Source organism: Podarcis gaigeae (assembly GCF_964106915.1).
Source record: "Podarcis gaigeae genome assembly, chromosome: 4".
Lineage (NCBI taxonomy): Eukaryota > Metazoa > Chordata > Lepidosauria > Squamata > Lacertidae > Podarcis > Podarcis gaigeae.
In genome coordinates, this window is record NC_139677.1 from 105,519,281 (window position 1) to 105,541,596 (window position 22,316).

Below are 22,316 nucleotides of genomic sequence, written 5' to 3' on the forward strand. Positions count from 1 at the left end.
TCCTCAATGAAATCAGTTGCAGAGAATGAAGGCCACCGGCTCCCGACAGCTTTCTAAGTCCCCTCCTCTCTGGGGTTTCTGGCAAGTGATCGAACAGTGTGCCAGTGTGCAGCCTGCCTTTGCTCCTCCATTGTCAGACATCTCCTGGCTCTGAGAGACAAGCAGGGAGGGTGGCTTCTGGCAGAAGGAGAGGGAGCCCCCGGTGGCTCCTCCTTCTCCTGACTCACCTCTGACTCTTGACCTTCTTCTCCCACTCGTCTCCTTCCTCCTCTGCCTCTGATTCTGCACTGCATTCTGCCACAGAGTCTCCCAGCCCACTAAGCCCTGTTACCATTCCAGCTTCTGACACCTCCTCTTCCCAGGCTTCTCCCTCTTCTCCCTCTGACCGCTCATCCTTCTTCCACCTCCACTCCTTGGTCTCTAAGACGTCCTCCCTTCTTGGTTCCCCAGCTGTTTCCTCCCACCATTCCTCTGTGCCCAACCAGTCCATGACATTGCTCCATCCCTCGGCCTCTGTCCCCACAAGGCAGCTTCCCCTGACCTGATCTGGTTCCACAGCCGCTGCTTCCCTTCTGCCCCCATGAAAAGGCAGATCAGGAGGTCTTGCCGACATCATTCTGCCACCTGCAAGAGAAAAAAGGTCATCAGGACGCCAGGAGTGCCTGCTTCTCTCACAGGTGAAACAGGGCATCTCTAATACAGATGAGCCTTTGAGAAAGCCTCACCCGCTGAGAGCATTTCAACGTTTGTGCCCATTTCATATGTTAGTTATGCAGAAATACATCTCCTTTCCTCTGGGCCCTGGAGAAAAAAACAAGGATTCAAAACAGAGAAACAGAGGCAATGCATGAAGTCAGAACTGACTGACAAGGAAGTCATTTGTATCTTTTGAATAATGGATGTTTGGCTGTAGTGGGGGTCCTCACCTGGGGGTCCTCAGAAGTTGCTCTCCCCCCACCCCCACTCCCCTGCTTCTGTCTCCTTTTTTTGCACTTGGACTCTCTGCCACTATCCAGAAAGACTCCTGGGGTGGGGTCCCTTTTTCTTTGCTCCAGAGGGCCAGGTATGCATCTGGTCAACCCCCTGAGGGCCAAGTGGGTGGGGCCACAGACATCTCCCTTGAAATTTAGGTGGGTAATTTTTTATTTTTATATTATTATTATTATTATTATTATTATTACTATTAACGCACACACAGCCACTGATGCCAAGGTCCCTGGAGGCTCAGTGAGTAGCAGCGCCCATTTCCGGCTGCTTTGCCACCAGCAATCCCTTTGGGAGAGAGACGATGTGGTCCTGGGATGCCCTGCTCTGGGTGCGAGGGGATGGCTGCAGTGGCCTCCGTGGGGAGCTGCCCTGGGAGACGACTGGGAAACTGGTCCCCAATGCAGCAGCCAGACTCTGGGCTGGGATCCCTCTCTTTATCCCTGGCCTTTCTCTCCCACCTTTTTCTTGGGGGGGAGGGGCTAGTGTCCACCTCCTCCTCCAGCTTTGGAAAACCATTTGCACATTTCTTGTGTAATCGGACTCCTTTGTTTAAAGAAATGAGATTTCGTGGGAGAATCATTGTTTTTCTGAAGGGGGGCGGAGGGCCAAATGAGTTTGGGATTCTCTGATCTGCAGGAAGGAGAGCGTGGCAGACCTGGCCCCTCCCTGGCAGGACCCTCTCCTCCTCCCTGACTTGGGGTCCCCCCCCTGCAGGAGCAGATCAGGCCCCCCAGGCACCCTCCCCTGCTGCAGCCCTGGGACCCCCACCAGATCCCAGAGAGAGAGGAGACTCACCAGATCCCAGGAGAGACAGCGAGGTAGGAAAGGACTGGGGAGGGAGGGGCCCTGGCTCTGGAGGACCTGACCCCCCTTGCTTCCTGGCCTCTCTAGGAAGGCAGCTCAGTTCCCTTTAACCCTTGCCAAGCCCAGCATGCCCACCTCCCCCCCTTCCGCGTTTTTCTTTCTTTCCCACTTCCAGAGATGCTTTTTGGGGGACGCCCCCCCCACTTTCCTTTCCTTCTAGCTCAGTGATGGCGAACCTTTTACAAACCGAGTCCCCAAACTGCAACCCCAAACCCATTGATTTTATCGCAAAGTGCCAACACGGCAGTTTAACCTGCGTATCTCATTTTTCCTGTGTTTTCACGTTTCTTCTTTATGACTGCTGTTGTAATAAATAATCCTTCATAAAAGTTATTGCATTACATTCCTCATTAAATTATCTTTCCTTTAATATATGATTTTATGGTATAACTCAGTGCTTTTTTTTCTAAAAAAAAGAATGTTTAGGGTACTCTCATTTTGTCTCAAGAAAATCACGGGGGGGGGGGGAATAAATACAGTTCAAATCTGGGAAAATGAATACAGTGAATTTCTTCTCCTGTTAAATTCACAAAATGTTTAGGGGTATGCGTCCCCCTGCGTCCCCACAGAAAAAGCCTTGGTATTCCTCCAAAACAAAGTGGTGTCATGAGCCATCAAACCTCGGAGATACATTTTGTCCAGAAGGTTCCACAATTTTGGCCTCTAATGTGCACTGGAGGGCTCTACTAAGAGACCCTCTGCCAGTTTTTAATATAAGATAATAACACTGGTCAACAAAAAATTTGTTGTCTGTGTTTTTTCAGTTGATTTAGGACAAATCTGATGCGTTGAATCCAAAAATCACATTGGTTTTGCTCAATCAGGTCAAGTTTTTGAGCTATGGCCACATGTAATTTTTTTACGTTTTTGTTCACATGTACGCTTGTGTGGAGCATTTTAGAAGAAGTTGGTGGGGGTAAAATGCCATGTCGAATAATTGTTTTGATTGGAAATGATTATTTTAATGACAAGAAGTATTCAGGTCCAATAGTTCTGGGTGATTATGTCGAAAAGGGATCAGTTTGAAGTCATAAAACCTCGAAATCTTCCATAAATTGGTGTAGCAAAGCATAAAGTTGGGGGATCAAAACTAAGTTAATGGGACAGCCGCCCCACGAAGTATCCTGATCATCAATCAGCATGTCGTCCTGTAGCTCATTGTGATGAAATTTCAGTGCCTATCTTCGGAGAACTTCCTGACATTAGTGATGAAGATGCCTCCAGTGTTGAAGGACATGAAGAAGAAGTGGTTCTTGAAGATGATGCTCTACATCCATTTTCCCAGAAGGAGTTGAATGATCTAGTTCGCGACCTCAGCTTGTCGAAGGACTCTGCCGAACTGTTGGCATCCAGATTGAAGGAAAAAAACCTCCTCTCTGACAGTGCTCGCATCAGCTTCTTCCGCAACAGGCATCAAGAGTACCTCCATTTTTTCTCGGAAGAGAAGGACTTGGTGTACCGTGCAGATATTGCACAGCTTCTGCTCAAGCTTGGAGTGCCAAAGATTGGAGACTGTTCATTGACAGCAGCAAGCGATCACTGAAATGTGTTCTGCTACACAACGGCAACCAGTTTGCCTCTATACCCCTGGCTCACTCGAGTACACTGAAGGAGAACTATGAAGCGGTGAAGTATGTGCTGGAGAAAATTGGTTATGATCAGCATAAGTGGTTTATTTGTGTTGACCTGAAGATGGTGAACTTTTTGTTGGGACAACAGTCTGGCTTCACCAAGTACCCATGTTTTCTGTGCATGTGGGATAGTAGGGACCGTGCTCAGCATTACACGAAGGAGGACTGGCCTGTGCGGGAGGAATTGGCGCCTTGCAAAGAAAGGAACGTTATCAACGACCCTCTGGTGGACAGAGACAGAATACTCTTCCCACCGCTGCACATCAAGCTCGGCTTAATGAAGCAGTTCACCAAGGCTCTGGACAAGGATGGTGACTGCTTCACTTACTTGTGCCAGGCTTTTCCAGGATTGACCATGGAGAAGTTGAAAGCTGGCATCTTTGACGGTCCTCAGATCCGTCAGCTCATCAGAGACCCAGAGTTTGGAAACTCAATGAACGAAGTGGAACTGGAAGCGTGGAAGGCATTTGTTCTGGTAGTGAAGAACTTTCTTGGCAACAATAAGGCCAGAAACTACGCAGAACTTGTTAACAACATGCTGACTGCTTTCAGAAACCTGGGCTGCAACATGAGCGTCAAGATGCACTACCTATTTTCACATGTGGACTGGTTTCCTGAGAACCTGGGTTCAATGAGTGACGAGCAGGGGGAGAGATTCCATCAGGACATGAAAGAGATGGAGACCAGGTATCAGGGTCGCTGGGACACAGTCATGATGGCTGACTACTGTTGGACTCTGAAGAGAGACCTCCCTGCCGCTGAGCATTCCAGGAATTCCAAGAAATGGAAGTTCAAGTTTGAAAAATGGTGAAGCAACATGCAATTTACGTGTACTTACCTTTATCAATGCCCACCATCCAGTTTACAGTAAACCTGACCTGATGGAGAGAAACGGATGCCATTTCCTGATTCAGCAGTTCAAAAATACCCTAAATCAGTTGTAGAAATCTAGACAACTTTCAAAAAGTAAAAAATTGTTGCCCAGTGCAATGATTGTCTGCATGCGCACGTAGAAATTAATATAAATAAATGAACCCAGCCAGATGGGTGGTGGTGTAGCAAATAGTCAGGCCAGTCAAATGACCACGCAGCAACAGAAGTATTAAAGCAAGAAAGTTTTAATTGTTTGCCGGCAGCAAGCAATGGCACGGAGGAATAAGTTCCGTAGTCCGGCCCCTCCCAACAGGGGAGGCTTCCCTTTATACATTCTTGAATCAGGTCTTTAGCCAATCAAAAGTTACAGCATTACACATACTCTGACAGATACAATAGATTCTGCCTAGAGACAAAAACTGCTTTGCCTGGAGACTGTGTTCCAGAGAGATACATTAGGTTCCGCCTAGAGATAAGGCATGAGGAGTCGGACATGCCCCTTCCCTGTCCTTCCTTGGTAATCCTTATCAGCCCATCTCTGGGTGTCTCTGGGCAGTGTCTGAGTGTATGTACTGGATATGGGCCTGGCCTAGATCAACCCAATGGCTTCCTTGCTTAACATTTTAACTCCCAAAACGCCTTCCCTGAGCACGTTGCCACAGTGGTGGTGGTTCTTATATTTTGCCGTTTCTTCGGCTGCCCTTTGCTCACAGCCTCCAAGGAATCAGTTTCTCCGTTGGCTTCCATGGGAAAGCCCAGCCAACATGTCAACCCAGCAGCCCCTTCTAAGGTTGCCGTCTTTATGCTTAGTGACCTGGGAGTCAGGCCCTGCTGAACTCAAGGCAGCTTACTCCCGAGTAGGAAACACAGACTGGTGAGCCCCTCGCTCGGGCAAGGAGGCTAAGGCCCTGCTGGGATCACAGTGCGTGTGCCCACAGAGAGGGCTCCAGGTTTGCCACTTTGCCATTTTGGCAGCTCTCATGAACTCTTGACCAGGAGGCTAGCGGCTGCCAGAACCTCCATTGCTCCAAAGTAGAAAATCTTATTTATTTCAGTTATTCCGTTTATTTTCCACATTTTTCACCCCAAGGTCACCCCAGGGAGCTTCATGGCTGGGTGGGGATTCGAACCCTGGTCCCCTAGGTCATAGAGTCCAACACCCAAACCTCTACCCAGCACTGAAAACCTTACATGATTTCCAGATTTCACTTTGGTATAGAAATATGTGGATTTCAGCATTAGCTGAAAAAATAACTTATAAATTACTTGCTGCCAAAGGCTCGGATGACCCTGTACAAGTCCCATGATGTCTGGTGGGATTTAATCTTTTATCTTACCAGCTGCACTGGCTCCTGGTGGAGTACAGGGTCAGGTTTAAGGTGCTGGTTCTGACCTTTAAAGCCCTTCGCGGCCTCGGACCCTCGTACCAACGGGACCGCCTCTACTGGTATGCCCCTTGGAGGACCTTATGGTCCATAAATAACAACATTTTGGAGGTCTCGGGCCTCAAGACGTTAGGTTGGTCTCGACCAGAGCCAAGGCCTTTTCAGCACTGGCCCCGAACAGGTGGAACGCTCTGTCACAAGAGACCAGGGCCCTGTGGGATTTGACATCTTTCCGCAGGGCCTGCAAGACGGAGTTGTTCCACCTGGCCTTTGGTCTGGACTCAGTCTGATCCTCCTCTTTCTTTTTTTGATGGAACCCCTTATATGGGATCCTATATATAAATTTTCCCTCGGGCCTTTTGCTGGCCCATATAGGACCAGCATGGATAGCTGACCCTGGTGAACATTTGATGTTTCATCCCCTTCTGGTCTTGATTTGTGAGTCGCCAGTAAAATAAGGCAGCATTTTAAGCTATATTTTAATCAATTGGTTTTTTTGCTTTTTTTAAACTTTATTTTATGTTTGGTGTTAGCCACCCTGAGCCCAGTCTTGGCCGGGTATAAATAAAAATAATCTTCTTCTTCTTCTATCTTGAGATCAAGCAGGCACCTCCCTCCCACCTTTTTGGGGAACCTGCTAAAAACATGCCTGTGCAGGTGCTTAGAAGGTTGAGGTGAATATTAGCATTTTAACTTAGCTTAATCATAGTTACTGAAAACCAGACTTTCTCAATTTATTCAGATATACATAGGAGATTGGCTTCTTTCTCCTCAAAATTTAGCTATCACAAACTCAGCAGCGGTAACAATGTTGAATGCTGCAAAGTGGACCGTGAAGCCTCCTGCCTGGTGTCAAGTGGCAGAGAGTTCCAAAGTACCGTTGCTGCCACACCAAAAGATCAAATAAAAAGGTTGATTTTTAAGTCATGGCAGAGTGTGAGCAAATACTCCACATCTGCCAAGGTTTCAGGAGCAGGACTAAGGGGTGAAATGAAGCCCCCCAGATCCCCAAAGGTTGAGGGAAATGGTCTATCTCCCTTCTTCCTTGTCATTATTAGTTCTTTCCACCTAAGAAATGGGAAGAAAGCAGCTGCTCATGCTGAGCACAGGGTTTGTTGGGTTGGAGATTCATGAGCTGACGATGGTATGATTCATCAGTAATAAATATGATTTGTTCTTATCTGTAAGTGAAGTCACATTTGAAACAATACAGAAGCAGTCAAAGGGAATTTCCTAGGAAGTCTTTTATTCAGTCTCACCTGCAATCATATGTGCTGAACACACAGAAACACATAGATAATGTGAAATAACTGGGAGTTACAGACTCCAAATAACACGCAACACTTGCAAGCAGATTAACGGAAGAGGACACCTGATTTCCCCACCTTTTTAAAAAAACATTGTTTTTATTTATCTTCATGGTACAGAGATAAATTTTGAGAAAGCAATGGTTATAACAGTAAACAACAAATAACATGTCCTGATGAAATTGCAGACTTTCATTTTGACATGTGTTAATGTTTCATTTGATTATTTTAAGTGATCATGCTATATTTTCTCACGAGTGCTGGATGGATTCCTGCAACAGTCTTGACAATATATGTATTCGATAAACATTTGTCACGTGTTATAAAAGGAATATGGCATGTGTAGCCCAAGCTTCTTGATTTCCCCAGGCCAACAAAATTTAAAATACTTAAATTGTGGTGCCCAGAAATGAACACAAGTATTCTATGTGGGGCCTGACCAAGGCAGAATAAATTGGTACTATTCCTGCCCTTGATCTGATTCTGCCTTCTGCCACATTGGCCTCCGCTCCCCATTTGGTGTCCTCTGCAAATGTGATGAGCATCCCATCAGTTCCTTCATCCAAGTCATTTATAAAGACGTTGAACAACATCAGGCCCAGGACAGAACCCTGCAGCACCCCTCTTGTCACTTTTCCCCAGGATGAGGAGGAACCACGAAGGAGTCCTCTTGGGGTTCGGTCAGTCAAATCCACCTAACAGTTACCTCATTCAGCCTCATTTTACCAGCTTCCTCACATAAATATCACAGGGGACTTTGTCGAAAGCCTTACTGAAATAAAGATGAACTATTACCACAGCAGTCCCCTGAGAAACAGTCTGTAACTCCATCCGAAAAAAGAAAAAGAAAAAATAGATTTCTCTGGCTTGACTTGTTTTTGACAAAGCTGTGTTTTCAACCTATCTGTTTATGTTGTGAAACACCGTGAAATCTTCAGATGATGGGCACATGAATTTTAAAATGATAATAATAAGGATATTGACAAGCTGGAACATGGGCAAATGAAGGCGATCAAGATGGTGTTAGTATTTTTATGCATTTATTTCATTTCTATAGCGCCCTATAGCAGGGGTGCCAACTTGAATAAAATATAGGAGGGGTTTAGTAAGCCCCGCCTCAGTTAAACAGTCAGAGGATGCGGTGCAAGCATGCCATTTGAATGGCTGTTCCTATGAACTGGGGGGGGGGTGGCCCCTCACATATCATATTGGGGGGATAAAGACCCCTCAGACTCTAAGAGCTGGCTTCCATTCCCTACACTCACAGGTCACAGGACGGTTACAACATAAAATCACACAATGAAAACACAAAACACACAGCCCAAAACCTGTAACCCCCAACTCCCCCCCACATTTAAATAGGGCATTAGATGTCAATCAGCGAAAGGCCTGTTTAAAGTGGTATGTTTTTCTCTAGCACTGAAAGCTGTATAATGAAGGGTTTTCCACTCTTCGTATGAATTCTTTGATGAGAAGAGAGATGAGAGCTCCTCCTGAAGCTCTTTCCACATTCCACACACTGATAGGGCTTCTCCCCTGTATGAATTCTTTGGTGGGAACTGAGACCGGCAATCTGGTTGAAGCTTTTTCCACATTCCCCACACTGATAGGGTTTCTCCCCTGTATGAATTCTTTGATGGGAACTGAGACCGGCGCTCTGACTGAAGCTCTTTCCACATTCCCCACACTGATAGGGTTTCTCCCCTGTATGAATTCTCTGATGGGAAGTGAGAAAGGAGCTCTCCCTGAAGCTCTTTCCACATTCCCCACACTCATACGGTTTCTCCCCTGTATGAATTCTTTGATGGGAATTGAGAGAGGAGTTCTCACTGAAGCTCTTTCCACATTCAAAGCACTGATATGGTTTCTCCCCTGTATGAATTCTCTGATGGGAAGTGAGATTGGAGCTCTTCCTGAAGCTCTTCCCACATTCCCCACACTGATAGGGTTTCTCCCCTGTATGAATCCTTTGATGGGAAGTGAGACTGTGGCTGTGAGTGAAGCTCTTTCCACATTCCCCACACTGATAGGGTTTCTCCCCTGTATGAATCCTTTGATGGGAAGTGAGATTGTTGCTGTGAGTGAAGCTCTTTCCACATTCCCCACACTGATAGGGTTTCTCCCCTGTATGAATTCTTTGATGGGCAGAAAGATATGAGCTCCTCCTGAAGCTCTTTCCACATTCCACACACTGATGGGGTTTCTCCCCTGTATGAATTCTTTGATGAGAAGAAAGATGTGAGCTCCGACTGAAGCTTTTTCCACATTCCACGCACTGATAGGGTTTCTCCCCTGTATGAATTCTTTGATGGGAAGTGAGAGAGGACCTATCAGTGAAGCTCTTTCCACATTCCCCACACTGATAGGGTTTCTCCCCTGTATGAATTCTTTGATGGGAAGTTAGACTGTGGCTCTGACTAAAGCTCTTTCCACATTCCCCACACTGATAGGGTTTCTCCCCTGTATGAATTCTTTGATGGGAAGTTAGACTGTGGCTCTGACTAAAGCTCTTTCCACATTGAAAGCACTGATAGGGTTTCTTCCTAATGAGATTTCCTTGATGGGAAGTGGAATTGGAACTTTTCCCACTTTCAAGATATTTATACAGCTTCTCCATTGTGGGGATTTTGTCATGGTCACCCTTGTTCTTGATTTCCAGTCCATCACTATCTGCAATGAAGAGAAATGGATTAGCGCCTCAGGGAGAAATTAAGGAAGAATACTTGTTAACTCTGGTAATAGAGGAATAACACAAGTGGGTTAGATGGGTGGTTTTCTGAAGGGTTGGGTGAATTAATTAACAGGGATCAACCGACATCCATAGGGGAACCTGTGATTCGATAAGCTACTTCAACTTCCCTAACAACTCTGAAGTTGAGTTAAAATGGCCTGGGGAGTTCAGACCAGGCTGATCCTTGTTTAGAAGCTGCAATATTGTAATCCCAGGTGTCTTAAGGGGACGCTGTTGAGTTCTGTGGAAATATATGAGGTTCATCAAAGAGAGCTGTTTTGAATTTAAAAACAGATATTATGATTCAAAAGGGATCCTTACCAAGAGTGGCCACGATCCCATGATTCTCCTCCATGACATCCTTATGCAGAGCTCTCTGGTCAGGATCCAGCAACTCCCACTCCTCATCTGTGAAACAAACAGCAACATCTTCAAAGCACACTGGACCCTAAAAGAAAAAGGGAAATGTCCTCCTATGAGACAATAATATTGTTCACCATGACGTCTTGATCTACGACATTGTTCTGCTCCTTGACCTCTGTCCCCACAAGGCAGCTTCCCCTGACCTGATCTGGATCCACAGCCACTGCTTCTTTTCTGTCCCCAAGGAAAGATGGATGAAGAGGTCTTGCGGGCATCATTCTGTCACCTGCAAGAGGAAAAAGGTAAGGGGGAGGCCCAGAGTGCCTGCTTCTCTCACAGGTGAATCAGTGAATCTAAACTATCTCCCCCAACGAAAGATGAAAAGAACCCACAGATGAGTTGGAAAACAAACAGAATGAGACCTAACAGAGAAAAACCACCTTCCTCCTTACCCAGTGGCCTCTCTCTGGTGTCCAACTGAGGCCTCTCTGCCTCACAGGAATCCAGGTCCATTTGCACACAGAGATCCATTCCCTGAAAAAGAAAAAGGATTCAAAAGAGAGAATGGGGAGAAGGATTAAAAAATGAATGTCAGGGCCAACAGTTTCAGGGGTGACAGATCTCATTCCATGGATCCCTTCCCAGGAAAAAAATATGAGCCATCAGTAGAGCATTATGGGATGTTCTCAGTCCTGTTTGGAGCCCCTTGGGTGTATCCAGAGGAAAGTCTCTCTCACCTGCTTTCTCTCCTCTGCCTGACTCAGGAGGAAACCTTCGGCCAGGGCCACCGCCTGGGAACTGGTCTCCGCTCCGCATTCCCTCACCCAGCTCTCCATCTCCGGGGGAAGGACAGCCAGAAACTGCTCCAAGATCACCAGGTCCAGCATCTCAGCCTTCGTGTGCCTTTCTGGCTTCAGCCACTGATGGTCAAGGTGGTAGAGTCGGCTGCAAACCTCTCGCGGTCCTTTGGCCTCCTGGCAGCAGAACTGCCTCACCTGCTGGCTCTGCACCTCTGAGCAGAGGGTGTCCTCCTCTCCCAGGATCTTCTGCACAGAGTTTTCCCAGAATCCCCCACTGCTCCCAGTTTGGATGGCATGGCCTCTTCCTGCTCCAGGGCCAGCTGAGTCTCGCTCATCCATCTGTGCTCTCAGGAAGCCTCTGAGAGATCGGAAGGAACCCTGTGGTCTTCTGCCAAGTTCTGTCTGTCTTAAGGAGAGGCGCTAGAAATACTACAAAGCAAATATGTTGTTCAGTTACAAAAGTTGTCTAATATCAGGAGGAAAAAAAAGGTTCCCTGAGCAAGCATGGATGAGTCTTGGAGGGAACCAGGGCTGGACTGCACCACAGCCCAAACCATGAGCTATCTTATTTATTTATTTATTTATTTATTTATTTATTTAGAGTTCTATAACGCTTTATATTTTAAAGAAATTCTCAAAGAGGTTTACAGCATATTAAATCTATGGGGATGATTAGGGAGGCAGGAGAGGATATATTATTTATTGATATCTTCCCTCACTTGCGCTAGCAAGTTCCATATTCTAGCAGAGTTCCATACATCCCCCTTTTTTAGATTACGCAGCGATCAGCTTGTTGCTGACTCATCTGAGTCTTACTATTAAAAATTCCTTCCTGGTAAAATCCCTTCCAATCCCTCTTAAATTAATAAGCACAATAATCTGATTCACATTAATATAAAAGCAGTTTACTCAGATTCATTCACAGTCACAGACATATCCCTGAAGGTTACATAACAACTAGACCTATTCCATAAAGAAGTTAGTCCCAATTGACTGCGACTAAAGAGTCACTTCTCCAAACACACAGCAACATACAAAATGGAGAAGACACACTGATCAGAAGATGGAGGCCGTGTGCTCCTCCATGCTACTACAACAGACTGCACCCTCTTCAAGTCACATGGAGTGGAAGTCTGTCCCAGCTCAGGAGGAAACAGGAAGTCTTCTCCTGAGTGGTAGAAAACTTCCGCTAATGTGTCCACTGTAGGAATGTTGTACTTGACTGCAGATTCACATCCCACAAAATCAATAAAATAGAAATAAAACCATTGGAAGAAACTCAATGATATAGTCCATAGTCAAAGCAACATAGCAGAAAACAAATATTATCTTAAAGATATCAAAATAAAACCTTACAAAGGAGGTCAACTACAGAATACATATTTAACACAGTAGGGCTGGGTGAGTCTGGGCCTCACCCCCTAGGCCTCGTGGAAAGGGCCTTTCTAAAAAGGAGAAGAAAGAGGAGGAAGAGGAAGAGGAGGAGGAGAAAGAGGAGGAAGAAGAGGAGGAGGAGGAGGAAGAAGCAGCCTCTAGCTCTCCTAGAAGAAAGATTGCAATGCAAAATGTGGAAGCAACCTTAGAGATTTCTGTGAGGTGAATCAGCCTGGTTGCTCCTGCCTTCCAGTCAATGCATGAAGTCAGAACTGACTGACAAGGAGTCATTTGTATCTTGTGGAAAACAGATGCTTGGCTCTAGTGGGGGTCCTCACCTGGGGGTCCTCAGGAGTTGCTCCCCCCACCCCCACTCCCCTGCTTCTGTCTCCTTTTCTTGCACTTGGACTCTCTGCCGCTCTCCAGACAGACTCCTGGGTGGGGTCCCTTTTTCTTTGCTCTGAGGGCCAGGAATGTATCTCGCCAACCCCTGAGGGCCAAGTGGGCAGGGCACCTCCCTTGAAATTTAGGCGGGTAGGGACTTCCGGGTTAGCGCCATCGCCTAATGGCGGATTCCCTCTGAGCTTCGGAGGGAATCGGCTTAGCAGGGATCGGGTTCTGCCACGGCGGTGACGCGGGGACCCTTAAAAACCACAGGCGCGGAAGCCTGTGGACCTGGTGACTCGGTGGGCACCATTAGCGCCCCCCGATCCGTGAAGGAGCCTTTTTAAAGGCTGCGGAACGGGGAAAGGGGAGCGGCGCGGTGCTGAAAGTTTTCTGCTTCCCCTGCTGAGTGAAGCCGCATGCCATGGACGGAGAGCGCTGACTTTTTCCTTTGAACATTGGGTCTAAAAGCAACAACCCGTGAGTAGTACGGAAATTGGATTTAAAATTTCTTCTTTTGAATTCGGCACGATCGGGGGAGGTGTAAAAAGGAAGTCCGCCCCCCCCCCCGCCTTGTAGAGAATTTAAAGCAAGGACTAGATAACTAAGGTTGAGAGAAACATCTTCGTCTTACTTTGGACAAAAATTACTAATTTCATGATGGGACAGTACAACTAATTTTGCTGGAGGATAAGAGCTGGTTTGGAAAGCTAAAGTGCAACCCCCCGGGACCCGGGAGTGATCCGCGAGAGAGCCTGCTGAAAAGATACAGAAGACTTTGACAGCTGTCAAACTAGCTGTCAAAGTTGGGGAATAAAAGGAAACTTTGTTTCTGGCGACTTTGCTGGTTAGATTTTCTTTAATTTGGATACAAATTGTTGGGAATAAAGAAAAATAAGTTACATTGGACTGGTGGATTTTAACTGGAAGGATACTAAGTAAACATAATCCCCCTAGAGGGGATTTTTGGAACATTGTAAGCAATGGCTGCAAGTGGAAAAATACTCACTGAGCTGAACAGGACATTTTATCTCCTGGGAAAGCTTCAGGAACTCCAAGGAGAGCTCCAGGAACAGAGCGATATTTTGACTACAAGGGTAATAACACTGAATGAAACAGTAAATAATCTTACTGGAACAGGAAGAGACTTGACTCAAGTCTTTGTTATTGAACCAAAAGCCCTTGAAGTTGGAACAGAAGCCGTTGCAGCTGGGCAGGAAAAGAAATCTGATAAATCCGAGAAAGTGGAACAAGGAATATATGAGGATTTGGAGGAAAACGAAGGTGAAGCTACAATGTTGCAGAAGATCAAGGTAGGCCAGAGGCCTGTTGGTACAAATTTGGTCAAGATGGAAGGTGGAGCTTTTGGAACACTCAGATTTATAAGGCTTAAGAAACAAGATTTGAGCTCCACCTTTAAATATAGAGGCCTGCCTGGAAGAAAATTGGATATTATTGGGACACAGTTTCTTCGAGATTTGGTGTTGAATACAAAGGACTGTCAAAAAAGCCGGCAGAGAGAAATTGAGAGAGATTTAAGAGCCTCGGACATGAGGGATCCAGGCTGAGAATAGATGGATTGATGGACATTGGTTTGGGGATCAAAACCGGGAAAGGGAGGGTGGGATGTGGGAATCCAAAGGGTGTAAAAATATAATTTGTTAAGTTTCTTTTTTCTTTTTATATTTTTTTGTAATTTTTATGGAATGTGGGAAAATCGTTGAAGGGAAATTTGGGTCGACTTTAGGAAAAAGGTTCAAGAATAAGTTAAAATTGGTTTTTTAAAAATTAAATAGAAATAAGGTTTCTAAAAATAAATTGAGGAATGGAGGAAAGAAGAAAAGGAAAATAATAGCATGGTTAAATAAATTATCAAGCTAAGGTTGAGAAATAAGATAAGAACTTGTTGAGCGGATAACTTAAACTGGAATACAAGAAGGGGAGGGGGGGAGGTCTGAGAAATGAGGTGAAAGAAAAAAGGGTTTTTAACTAAGGTATTATCAAGAATGTATAACTTGCTGTTAAAATGGAATACACAAGACGAAATGGTTAAATCAGCTATGATAAAATGGGCACAGGACATTGGGTATAACATTATGTTTGAGGACTGGGAAAGGTTGTGGACCACTGGACTGAACTTCACTGCATGTAATGCTCTGAAGGAAAATGTAATGAAAATGATATATAGATGGTACATGACCCCAGTTAAACTTGCCAAAATATACCATTTGTCTGATAATAAATGTGGGAAATGTAAAGAAAGTGAAGGAACATTCTTTCACCTCTGGTGGACCTGCCCTAAAGTGAAGGCATTCTGGGAAATGATATATAATGAGCTGAAAAAGGTATTTAAGTATACCTTCACTAAGAAACCAGAGGCCTTCCTTCTGGGTATTGTCGGCCAGAAGGTGCTAAAGAAGGACCGAACATTTTTTATGTATGCAACAACGGCAGCAAGGATACTCATCGCTAAGAACTGGAAAACTCAAGATCTACCCACACTGGAAGAGTGGCAGATGCAGCTGATGGACTATATGCAACTGGCCGAGATGACTGGCAGAATCCGAGACCTGGGAGAAGAGAGGATTGAGGAAGATTGGAAGAAATTCAAGACTTACCTACAAAAATATTGTAATTTGGTTGAATGCTAGAAGGATGCTAGATCATAAATAATTGCCCACCACTGAATTAGATTTGAATTTGACGATAAGTGAGGTTAAGGAAAATATAAATTTTCTGGAGAACTGTTAGATTCTATTTAAATGAGCGGAGATATGATTTTAAACAAGATGATAATTTGCTTGAAAAAACTTTATAATGCTCTAAGTGGGAGCGGGAGACGTGAGGGAGTCCAAAGAAGTGACGAAACTATGTCATGGAATAAGAAATGTTGTTTATTATTTGCTTTGTAAAAAACTTTAATAAATATTATTATAAAAAAAAAGAAAAAAGGGTTTTTAAATATTATGTGTTTTTAATTGTTTTCTTTTTTGATGTTTTTTTTGTTTAATTTTGTATTTTTGTTTTTGTATTATGTGGAAAATCTCAATAAATATGCATTTAAAAAAAAAGAAATTTAGGCGGGTAATTTAGTATTAGTATTCTGTTAGATAGCTTAACACACGCACAGCCACTGATGCCAAGGTCCCTGGAGGCTCAGCGCCCATTTCCGGCTGCTTTGCCAGCAACAATCCCTTTGGGGCAGAGAGGATGTGGTCCTGGGATGCCCTGCTCTGGGTGCGAGGGGATTCCTGCAGTGGCCTCCGTGGGGAGCTGCCCTGGGAGACACTGGGAAACTGGTCCCCAATGCAGCAGCCAGACTATGGGCTGGGATCCCTCTCTTTATTCCTGGCCTCTCTTTCTCACCTTTCCTTCCTCCCTCCCTGTGGGGGTTTCTTTGGGGGGGGCTAGTCCACCTCCTCCTCCAGCTTTGGAAAACCATTTGTAGATGTTTCCTCTGTTGTGCAATGAGGCTGAGCGACGTCACACAGAGTTAAAGTCCCAGGGAATCCTTTGTTTAAAGAAGGGAGATTTTTTCTGAAAGGGGGGGGCGGAGGGTAAAACGAGTTTGGGATCCTCTGATCTGCAGGAAGGAGAGCGTGGCAGACCTGGCCCCTCCCTGGCAGGACCCTCTCCTCCTCCCTGACTTGGGGTCCCCCCCTGCAGGAGCAGATCAGGCCCCCCAGGCCCCCTCCCCTGCTGCAGCCCTGGGACCCCCACCAGATCCCAGAGAGAGAGGAGACTCACCAGATCCCGGGAGGGGAGAGTGAGGCAGCCCTTGCAGCAGAGACACAAAGCAACACCCCCCTTCCTTGCAGGAAAGGACTGGGGAGGGAGGGGCCTTGGCTTTGGAGGACCTGCCCCCTTGCTTCCTGTCCTCTCTAGGAAGGCAGCTCGGTTCCCTTTAACCCTTGCCAAGCCCAGCATGCCCACCTCTCCCCTCCGCCTTTTCTTTCTTTCCCACTTCCAGAGATGCTTTTTGGGGGACGCCCCCCCACTTTCCTTTCCTTCTAGCGCAGTGATGGCGAACCTTTTACAAACCGAGTCCCCAAACTGCAACCCCAAACCCATTGATTTTATCGCAAAGGGTCAACATGGCAATTTAACCTGCGTATCTCATTTTTCCTGTGTTTTCACGTTTCTTCTTTATGACTGCTGTCGTAATAAATAATCCTTCATAAAAGTTGTTGCATTACATTCCTCATTAAATTTTATTTCCATTGATACATGATTTTATGGTATAACTCAGTGTTTTGTTTTTTTAAAAAAATGTTTAGGGTACTCTCATTTTGACTCAAGAAAATCACCACCGGGGAAAAATAAATAGGGTTCAAATCTGGGAAAATAAATACAGTGAATTTCTTCTCCCGTTAAATTCACAAAATGTTTAAGGGTATGCATCCCCCTGCATCCCCACAGAAAAAAAGCCTTATTATTACTCCAAAACAAAGTGGTGCCATGAGCTATCAAACCTCGGAAATACATTTTGTCCAGAAGGTTCCACAATTTTGGCCTCTAGTGTACACTGGAGGGCTCTACTAAGAGACCCTCTGCCAGTTTTTAATATGAGACAATAATGATTGTCTGCGTGTGCACGTAAAAATTAATATGAATAAATAAACCCAGCCTGTTGTGTGGGGTATAAACTATCATCATCATCATATTTTGCTGTTTCTTCGGCTGCCCTTTGCTCACAGCCTCCAAGGAATGAGTTTCTCCGTTGGCTTCCATGGGAAAGCCCAGCCAACATGTCAACCCAGCAGCCCCTTCTAAGGTTGCCGTCTTTATGCTTACTGACCTGGGAGTCAGGCCCTGCTGAACTCAAGGCAGCTTACTCCCGAGTAGGAAAAAGAGACTGGCCGGCTAAGGCCTTGCTGGGGTGACAGTGCATGTGCCCACAGAAATGGCTCTGAGTGCCCTCTTTAGTTTGCCATATTTCAAAAAGTAAAAACCAGGACACCCTGAAAGTTTTTACCTTTGAAATCCTGGTAATATCCAGCAGGAGAATCCTATGATGGATGTTTATGAATTTCTGCACGGCATGGAGAGAGTGGATTGAGAGAACTTTTTCTCCTCTCCCAACATTAGAGCCCATGGTGAAGCTGAATGTTGGAAGATTCAGGAGGCATAAAAGGAAGTCCTTCTCGGTTAAATGGTGGAACTCCCTGCCTCATGAGGCAGCAATGGCCACCAACTGATGTGACTTTCTTTTAAAATCATTTTTATTGATTTCCCAATAAAAACAGCCAATCAACATATCCAATCATAATCCAATTAAAAACAAGAGACCAAAATTTTTTAAAAGACCAAATTTTAATCCAAGTTATCATTATTAATTTTCCCGGGCTCCCCATAGTCTGGACCTCTGAAGCATATCTCCAAATCTTCAGTCCTGCCTCTCCTCGTTGTTTTCATATTTTCCACATCCCAATGTGACTTTCAAGGAGTGTTAGACAAATTCCCGGAGGAGGAGGAGAGGCCTCTGCTCTGGCTCCACAGGGAGAGGCAGCCAAGCTTCTGAAAAGCAGTTATTGGAAACCACAGGAATGGGAGAAGAGGGCTCTTCTCTCCCTCTGTCGGCCACGGCCCACCTACTGGGCCAGTTCTCGTGAGCATCAAGTGGCAGGGAGTTCCAAAGTACACTTGCTGCCACACCAAAATGTCCAGGGCAGGGCGGGCAGGTTGCACATTCAGTGGCCCAGTATACCATTTCCCCTTCCAGAAATGCTTAATTGTGATTCAAGGGACACAGAAGTCCTTGCAGAGATGACAGGACAGCTTTCCAGATTAGTTAGCTGAGAGTGAGACAGTTGGCAGAGTGGCACTGGGTTCGCTAAGATGCCAGCTACTACAGGAATTGCTTTCTTGAGCCTTTTTAGCACTGCAATACCATTTCTTTAAAAAATAAAAAAGGTTGATTTTTAAGTCATGGCAGAGTGTGATCAAATACTCCACATCTGCCAAGCTTTCAGGAGCAGAACTAAGGGGTGAAATGAAGCCCCCCAGATCCCCAAAGGTTGAGGGAAATGGTCTATCTCCCTTCTTCCTTTTTGTTATCAGTTATTTACACCTATGAAATGGAATGCAGGTGGCGCTGTGGGTTAAACCACAGAGCCTAGGGCTTGCAGATCAGAAGGTCAGCGTTTCGAATCGTCACAACAGGGTGAGCTCGCATTGCTCGGTTCCAGCTTCTGTCAACCTAGCAGTTCAAAAGCACGTAGATAAAGAGGTACCGCTCCGGCGGGAAGTTAACGGCGTTTCCATGCGCTGCTCTGGTTTGCCAGAAGCAGCTTAGTCATGCTGACCACATGACCCAGAAGATGTCTGCGGACAAATGCCGGCTCCCTCGGCCTGTAAAGCGAGATGAGCGCCACAACCCCCGAGTCGGCCACGACTGGACCTAATGATCAGGGACCCCTTTACCTTTAGGGTATGATTTGTCAGCAATATATATAATTATTTATTCTTATCTGTAAGTGAAGTCACATTTGAAACAATACAGAAGCAGTCAAAGGGAATTTCTAAGGAAGTGTTTTATTCAGTCTCACCAGCAATCATATGTGCTGAACACACAGAAACACATAGATAATGTGAAATAACTGGGAGTTACAGACTCCAAATAACACGCAACACTTGCAAGCAGATTAATGGAAGAGGACACATGATTTCCACACCTTTATTTTTAAAATGCTTTTTTTTTCATGGTCCAAAATATAATTTTAAATAAAAAAACGGTTACAACAGTAAACAACAAATAACTTATCCTGATGGAATTACACACTTTCATCTTGACATGTGTTAAAGTTTCATTTGATTATTTTAAAAGGAGGAATGAGGAGGAACCATGAAGGAGTCCTCTTTGGGTTCGGTCAGTCAAATCCACCTAACAGTTACCTTGTTCAGCCTCATTTCACCAGCTTCCTCACATAAATATCACGGGGGACTTTGTCAAAAACCTTACTGAAATTAAGATGCACTATTACCACAGCAGTCCCATGAGAAACAGTCTGTAACTCCATCTGAAAAAAGAAAAAAGAGAGATTTCTCTGGCTTGACTTGTTTTTGAGAAAGCCATACTTTCAACCTGTCTGTTTATGTTGTGAATCACCATGAAATCTTCAGATGATGGGCACATAAATTTTTAAAATGATAATATTAAGAAGGATATTGACAAGCTGGAACAAGCTGGGACAAGCTGGAAGGCGACCAAGATGGTTTTGTTTTATTTATGCATTTATTTGACTTCTATAGCGCCCTATAGCAGGGGTGCGAACTGGAATAAAATATAGGAGGGGTTTAGCAAGCCCCGCCTCGGTTAAACAGTCACAGGATGCGGTGCAAGCATGCCATTTGAATGGCTGTTCCTATGAACTGGGGGGTGGCCCCCTCACATATCTTATTGGGGGGCAAAGACCCCTCAGACTCTAAGAGTTGGCTCTCATTCCCTACACTCACAGGTCTCAGGATGGTTACAACAGTCACACAATGAAAACACAAAACAGACAGCCCAAAACCTGTAACCCCCACCTCCCCACCACATTTTTAAAGGGCATTAGATGTCATCCAGCCAAAGGCCTGTTTAAAGTGGTGTGTTTTTCCCTAGCGATGAAAGCTGTATAATGAAGGGTTTTTCACTCTTCATATGAATTCTCTGATGGATAGTGAGTTTGGAGCTTTTCCTGAAGCTTTATCCACATTCAAAGCTTGCAGGGCAGCAGTTGAAGAAGGAGCAAAAAGGGTTTTCTCGTGTTTGTGTTTCTTTGTGGCTGATCTCCCTGTGCAAAGGTCAGAGGGGGCAGGGTTTCTGTTGAGGTAGGTGATTAGCTGTGGGAGGAGCTTATCAGAGCTTGCAGGGCAGCAGCTGAAGAAGGAGCAAAAAGGGTTTTCTGGTGTGTGTGTTTCTTTGTGGCTGATTAGCAGTTTGATCCATCTTTTAGATTTAGGGAGGCTAGTCTCAAACGTTTGTTGGGGGAGACCTAGGTTTTTTTTTGGGGGGGGAGCTATTTGTCCTGTCTTCACGCTTTTTATGATGGAGGACCGCTGTAGCCACCCCCAATGACACGTTCTCAAGATGGAGGGGGAAGGAACAGCTGCAGTCGCCTGCGGTTCCTGCGCAATGTTTGCCATCTTGCCAAAGGTTGCAGGCAGCTTTACCTGCAGCAATTGCATGTTGATTGCCCTCTTAGAAGACAAAGTCCAGCAACTGGAGAAACGTGTGGTGGCAATGCTCCAAAGAATTAGAGAGCTGGAGCTCTTCTTGGAAGCAACAGAGCACACCATCTCCACCAAGGAGGAGACAGGAGACTCCCCTGAGAAGGAGGCTAGTTCACCAACACAGGAGCCAGATATATGGAGAAACGTGACTCAAAGAAGTAGGAGGCCCAGGGTTCGCTCTGATTGTTTAGAAATACACAATCGCTTTGAGGTCCTCTCCCCTAGCATGGAAGACGAAGAGCAGACTCCATTTGAGGATCTCTCCCTCATTACAGTCGATCAGGTATATGAAGACGAGCAGCAAAGTCAGTCCTCAGGGAATGTGCAGGTGTCCTTGGAACGGACAGCTCACGGAAGAACCCCGACCAGACCTAAGAGGAGGCGTGTAGTGACAATAGGGGATTCCCTACTGAGGGGAACAGAAGCAGTGATCTGTGGGCCTGACAAGATGTCTCGGGAAGTGTGCTGTCTCCCCGGGGCTAAGATCCAAGATGTAACTGAACGACTGCAAGGAATCATAAAACCCACTGACAAATACCCCTTCCTCTTGGTTCATGTGGGAACCAATGACACTGCAAGCAATAGCCTCCAGAAGATCAAAAGAGACTACGAGGCTCTGGGCAGGAAATTGAAGCAATTAAATGCACAAATTGTCATCTCATCTGTCCTCCCAGTTGAACGACATGGCCCAGGGAGAGAGGGAAAAATAGTGGAAGTGAACAGCTGGCTTCGCAAATGGTGTAAACAGGAACGGTTTGGATTCTTAGATCACGGACTGCAGTTTCTTGAAGATGGACTTCTGGCAAGTGATGGGCTGCAGCTCACAACGGTTGGGAGGAATGTTTTTGCCAAAAATCTCAGAAACCTCATCAGGAGGGCTTTAAACTGACTAATGTGGGGGAGGGAGACAGTGCTCCTGAAGGTAGGAGTCTATCAATTGATGAAGATGATCATCCAAATGTCATAGACCAAATGGAGCAAACAGCATGCAGACCTAGTGGTGGGAGGAAAATATCCTTAAATAAGAGACACGGGGGAAGGATTAATGGACTTCAATTTCTGTACACTAATGCACTAAGCATGGGAAATAAACAAGATGAGCTTGAGCTCTTGGTACAGCAAACTAAATATGACATAATAGGCATCACTGAAACCTGGTGGGATAAGTCCCACGATTGGAATGTAATAATGGAGGGATACAATCTATTTCAGAGAAACAGACCAGACAAGAAAGGAGGAGGAATGGCGTTATATGTCAGGGATGTGTATACCTGTGAAGAGATCCAAGATTTAGAACCTCAAAGCCAAAGTGAGAGCATTTGGGTCAAAATTAAGGGAGAGAAGAATAACAGTGACCTCACTGTGGGAGTTTACTATAGATCCCCAAGCCAAACGGAGGACAT

The 22,316-nt window shown here is 45.5% G+C and overlaps 1 protein-coding gene across 5 annotated transcripts in view; it reads right to left on the reverse strand.

The window, feature by feature from the left end:
- Window positions 1-22,316, reverse strand: part of LOC310843300 (uncharacterized protein) — a gene marked incomplete at its 5' end in the record, with an annotated part of 210,852 nt that overhangs the window by 180,209 nt on the left and 8,327 nt on the right. The window contains 3 exons of one of the 5 annotated variants that reach the window (XM_083736403.1): window positions 8,299-9,717; window positions 10,100-10,226; window positions 10,345-10,427. In XM_083736403.1, coding sequence (XP_083592529.1) covers window positions 8,441-9,717; window positions 10,100-10,226; window positions 10,345-10,427 — 1,487 coding nt within the window. In that variant the 3' untranslated portion in view covers window positions 8,299-8,440. Of the gene's footprint in view, window positions 1-8,298; window positions 9,718-10,099; window positions 10,227-10,344; window positions 10,428-10,878; window positions 11,371-22,316 lie in introns of those variants that run through there. The other 4 variants (XM_083736404.1, XM_083736398.1, XM_083736401.1 and 1 more) reach the window with 4 other exon arrangements.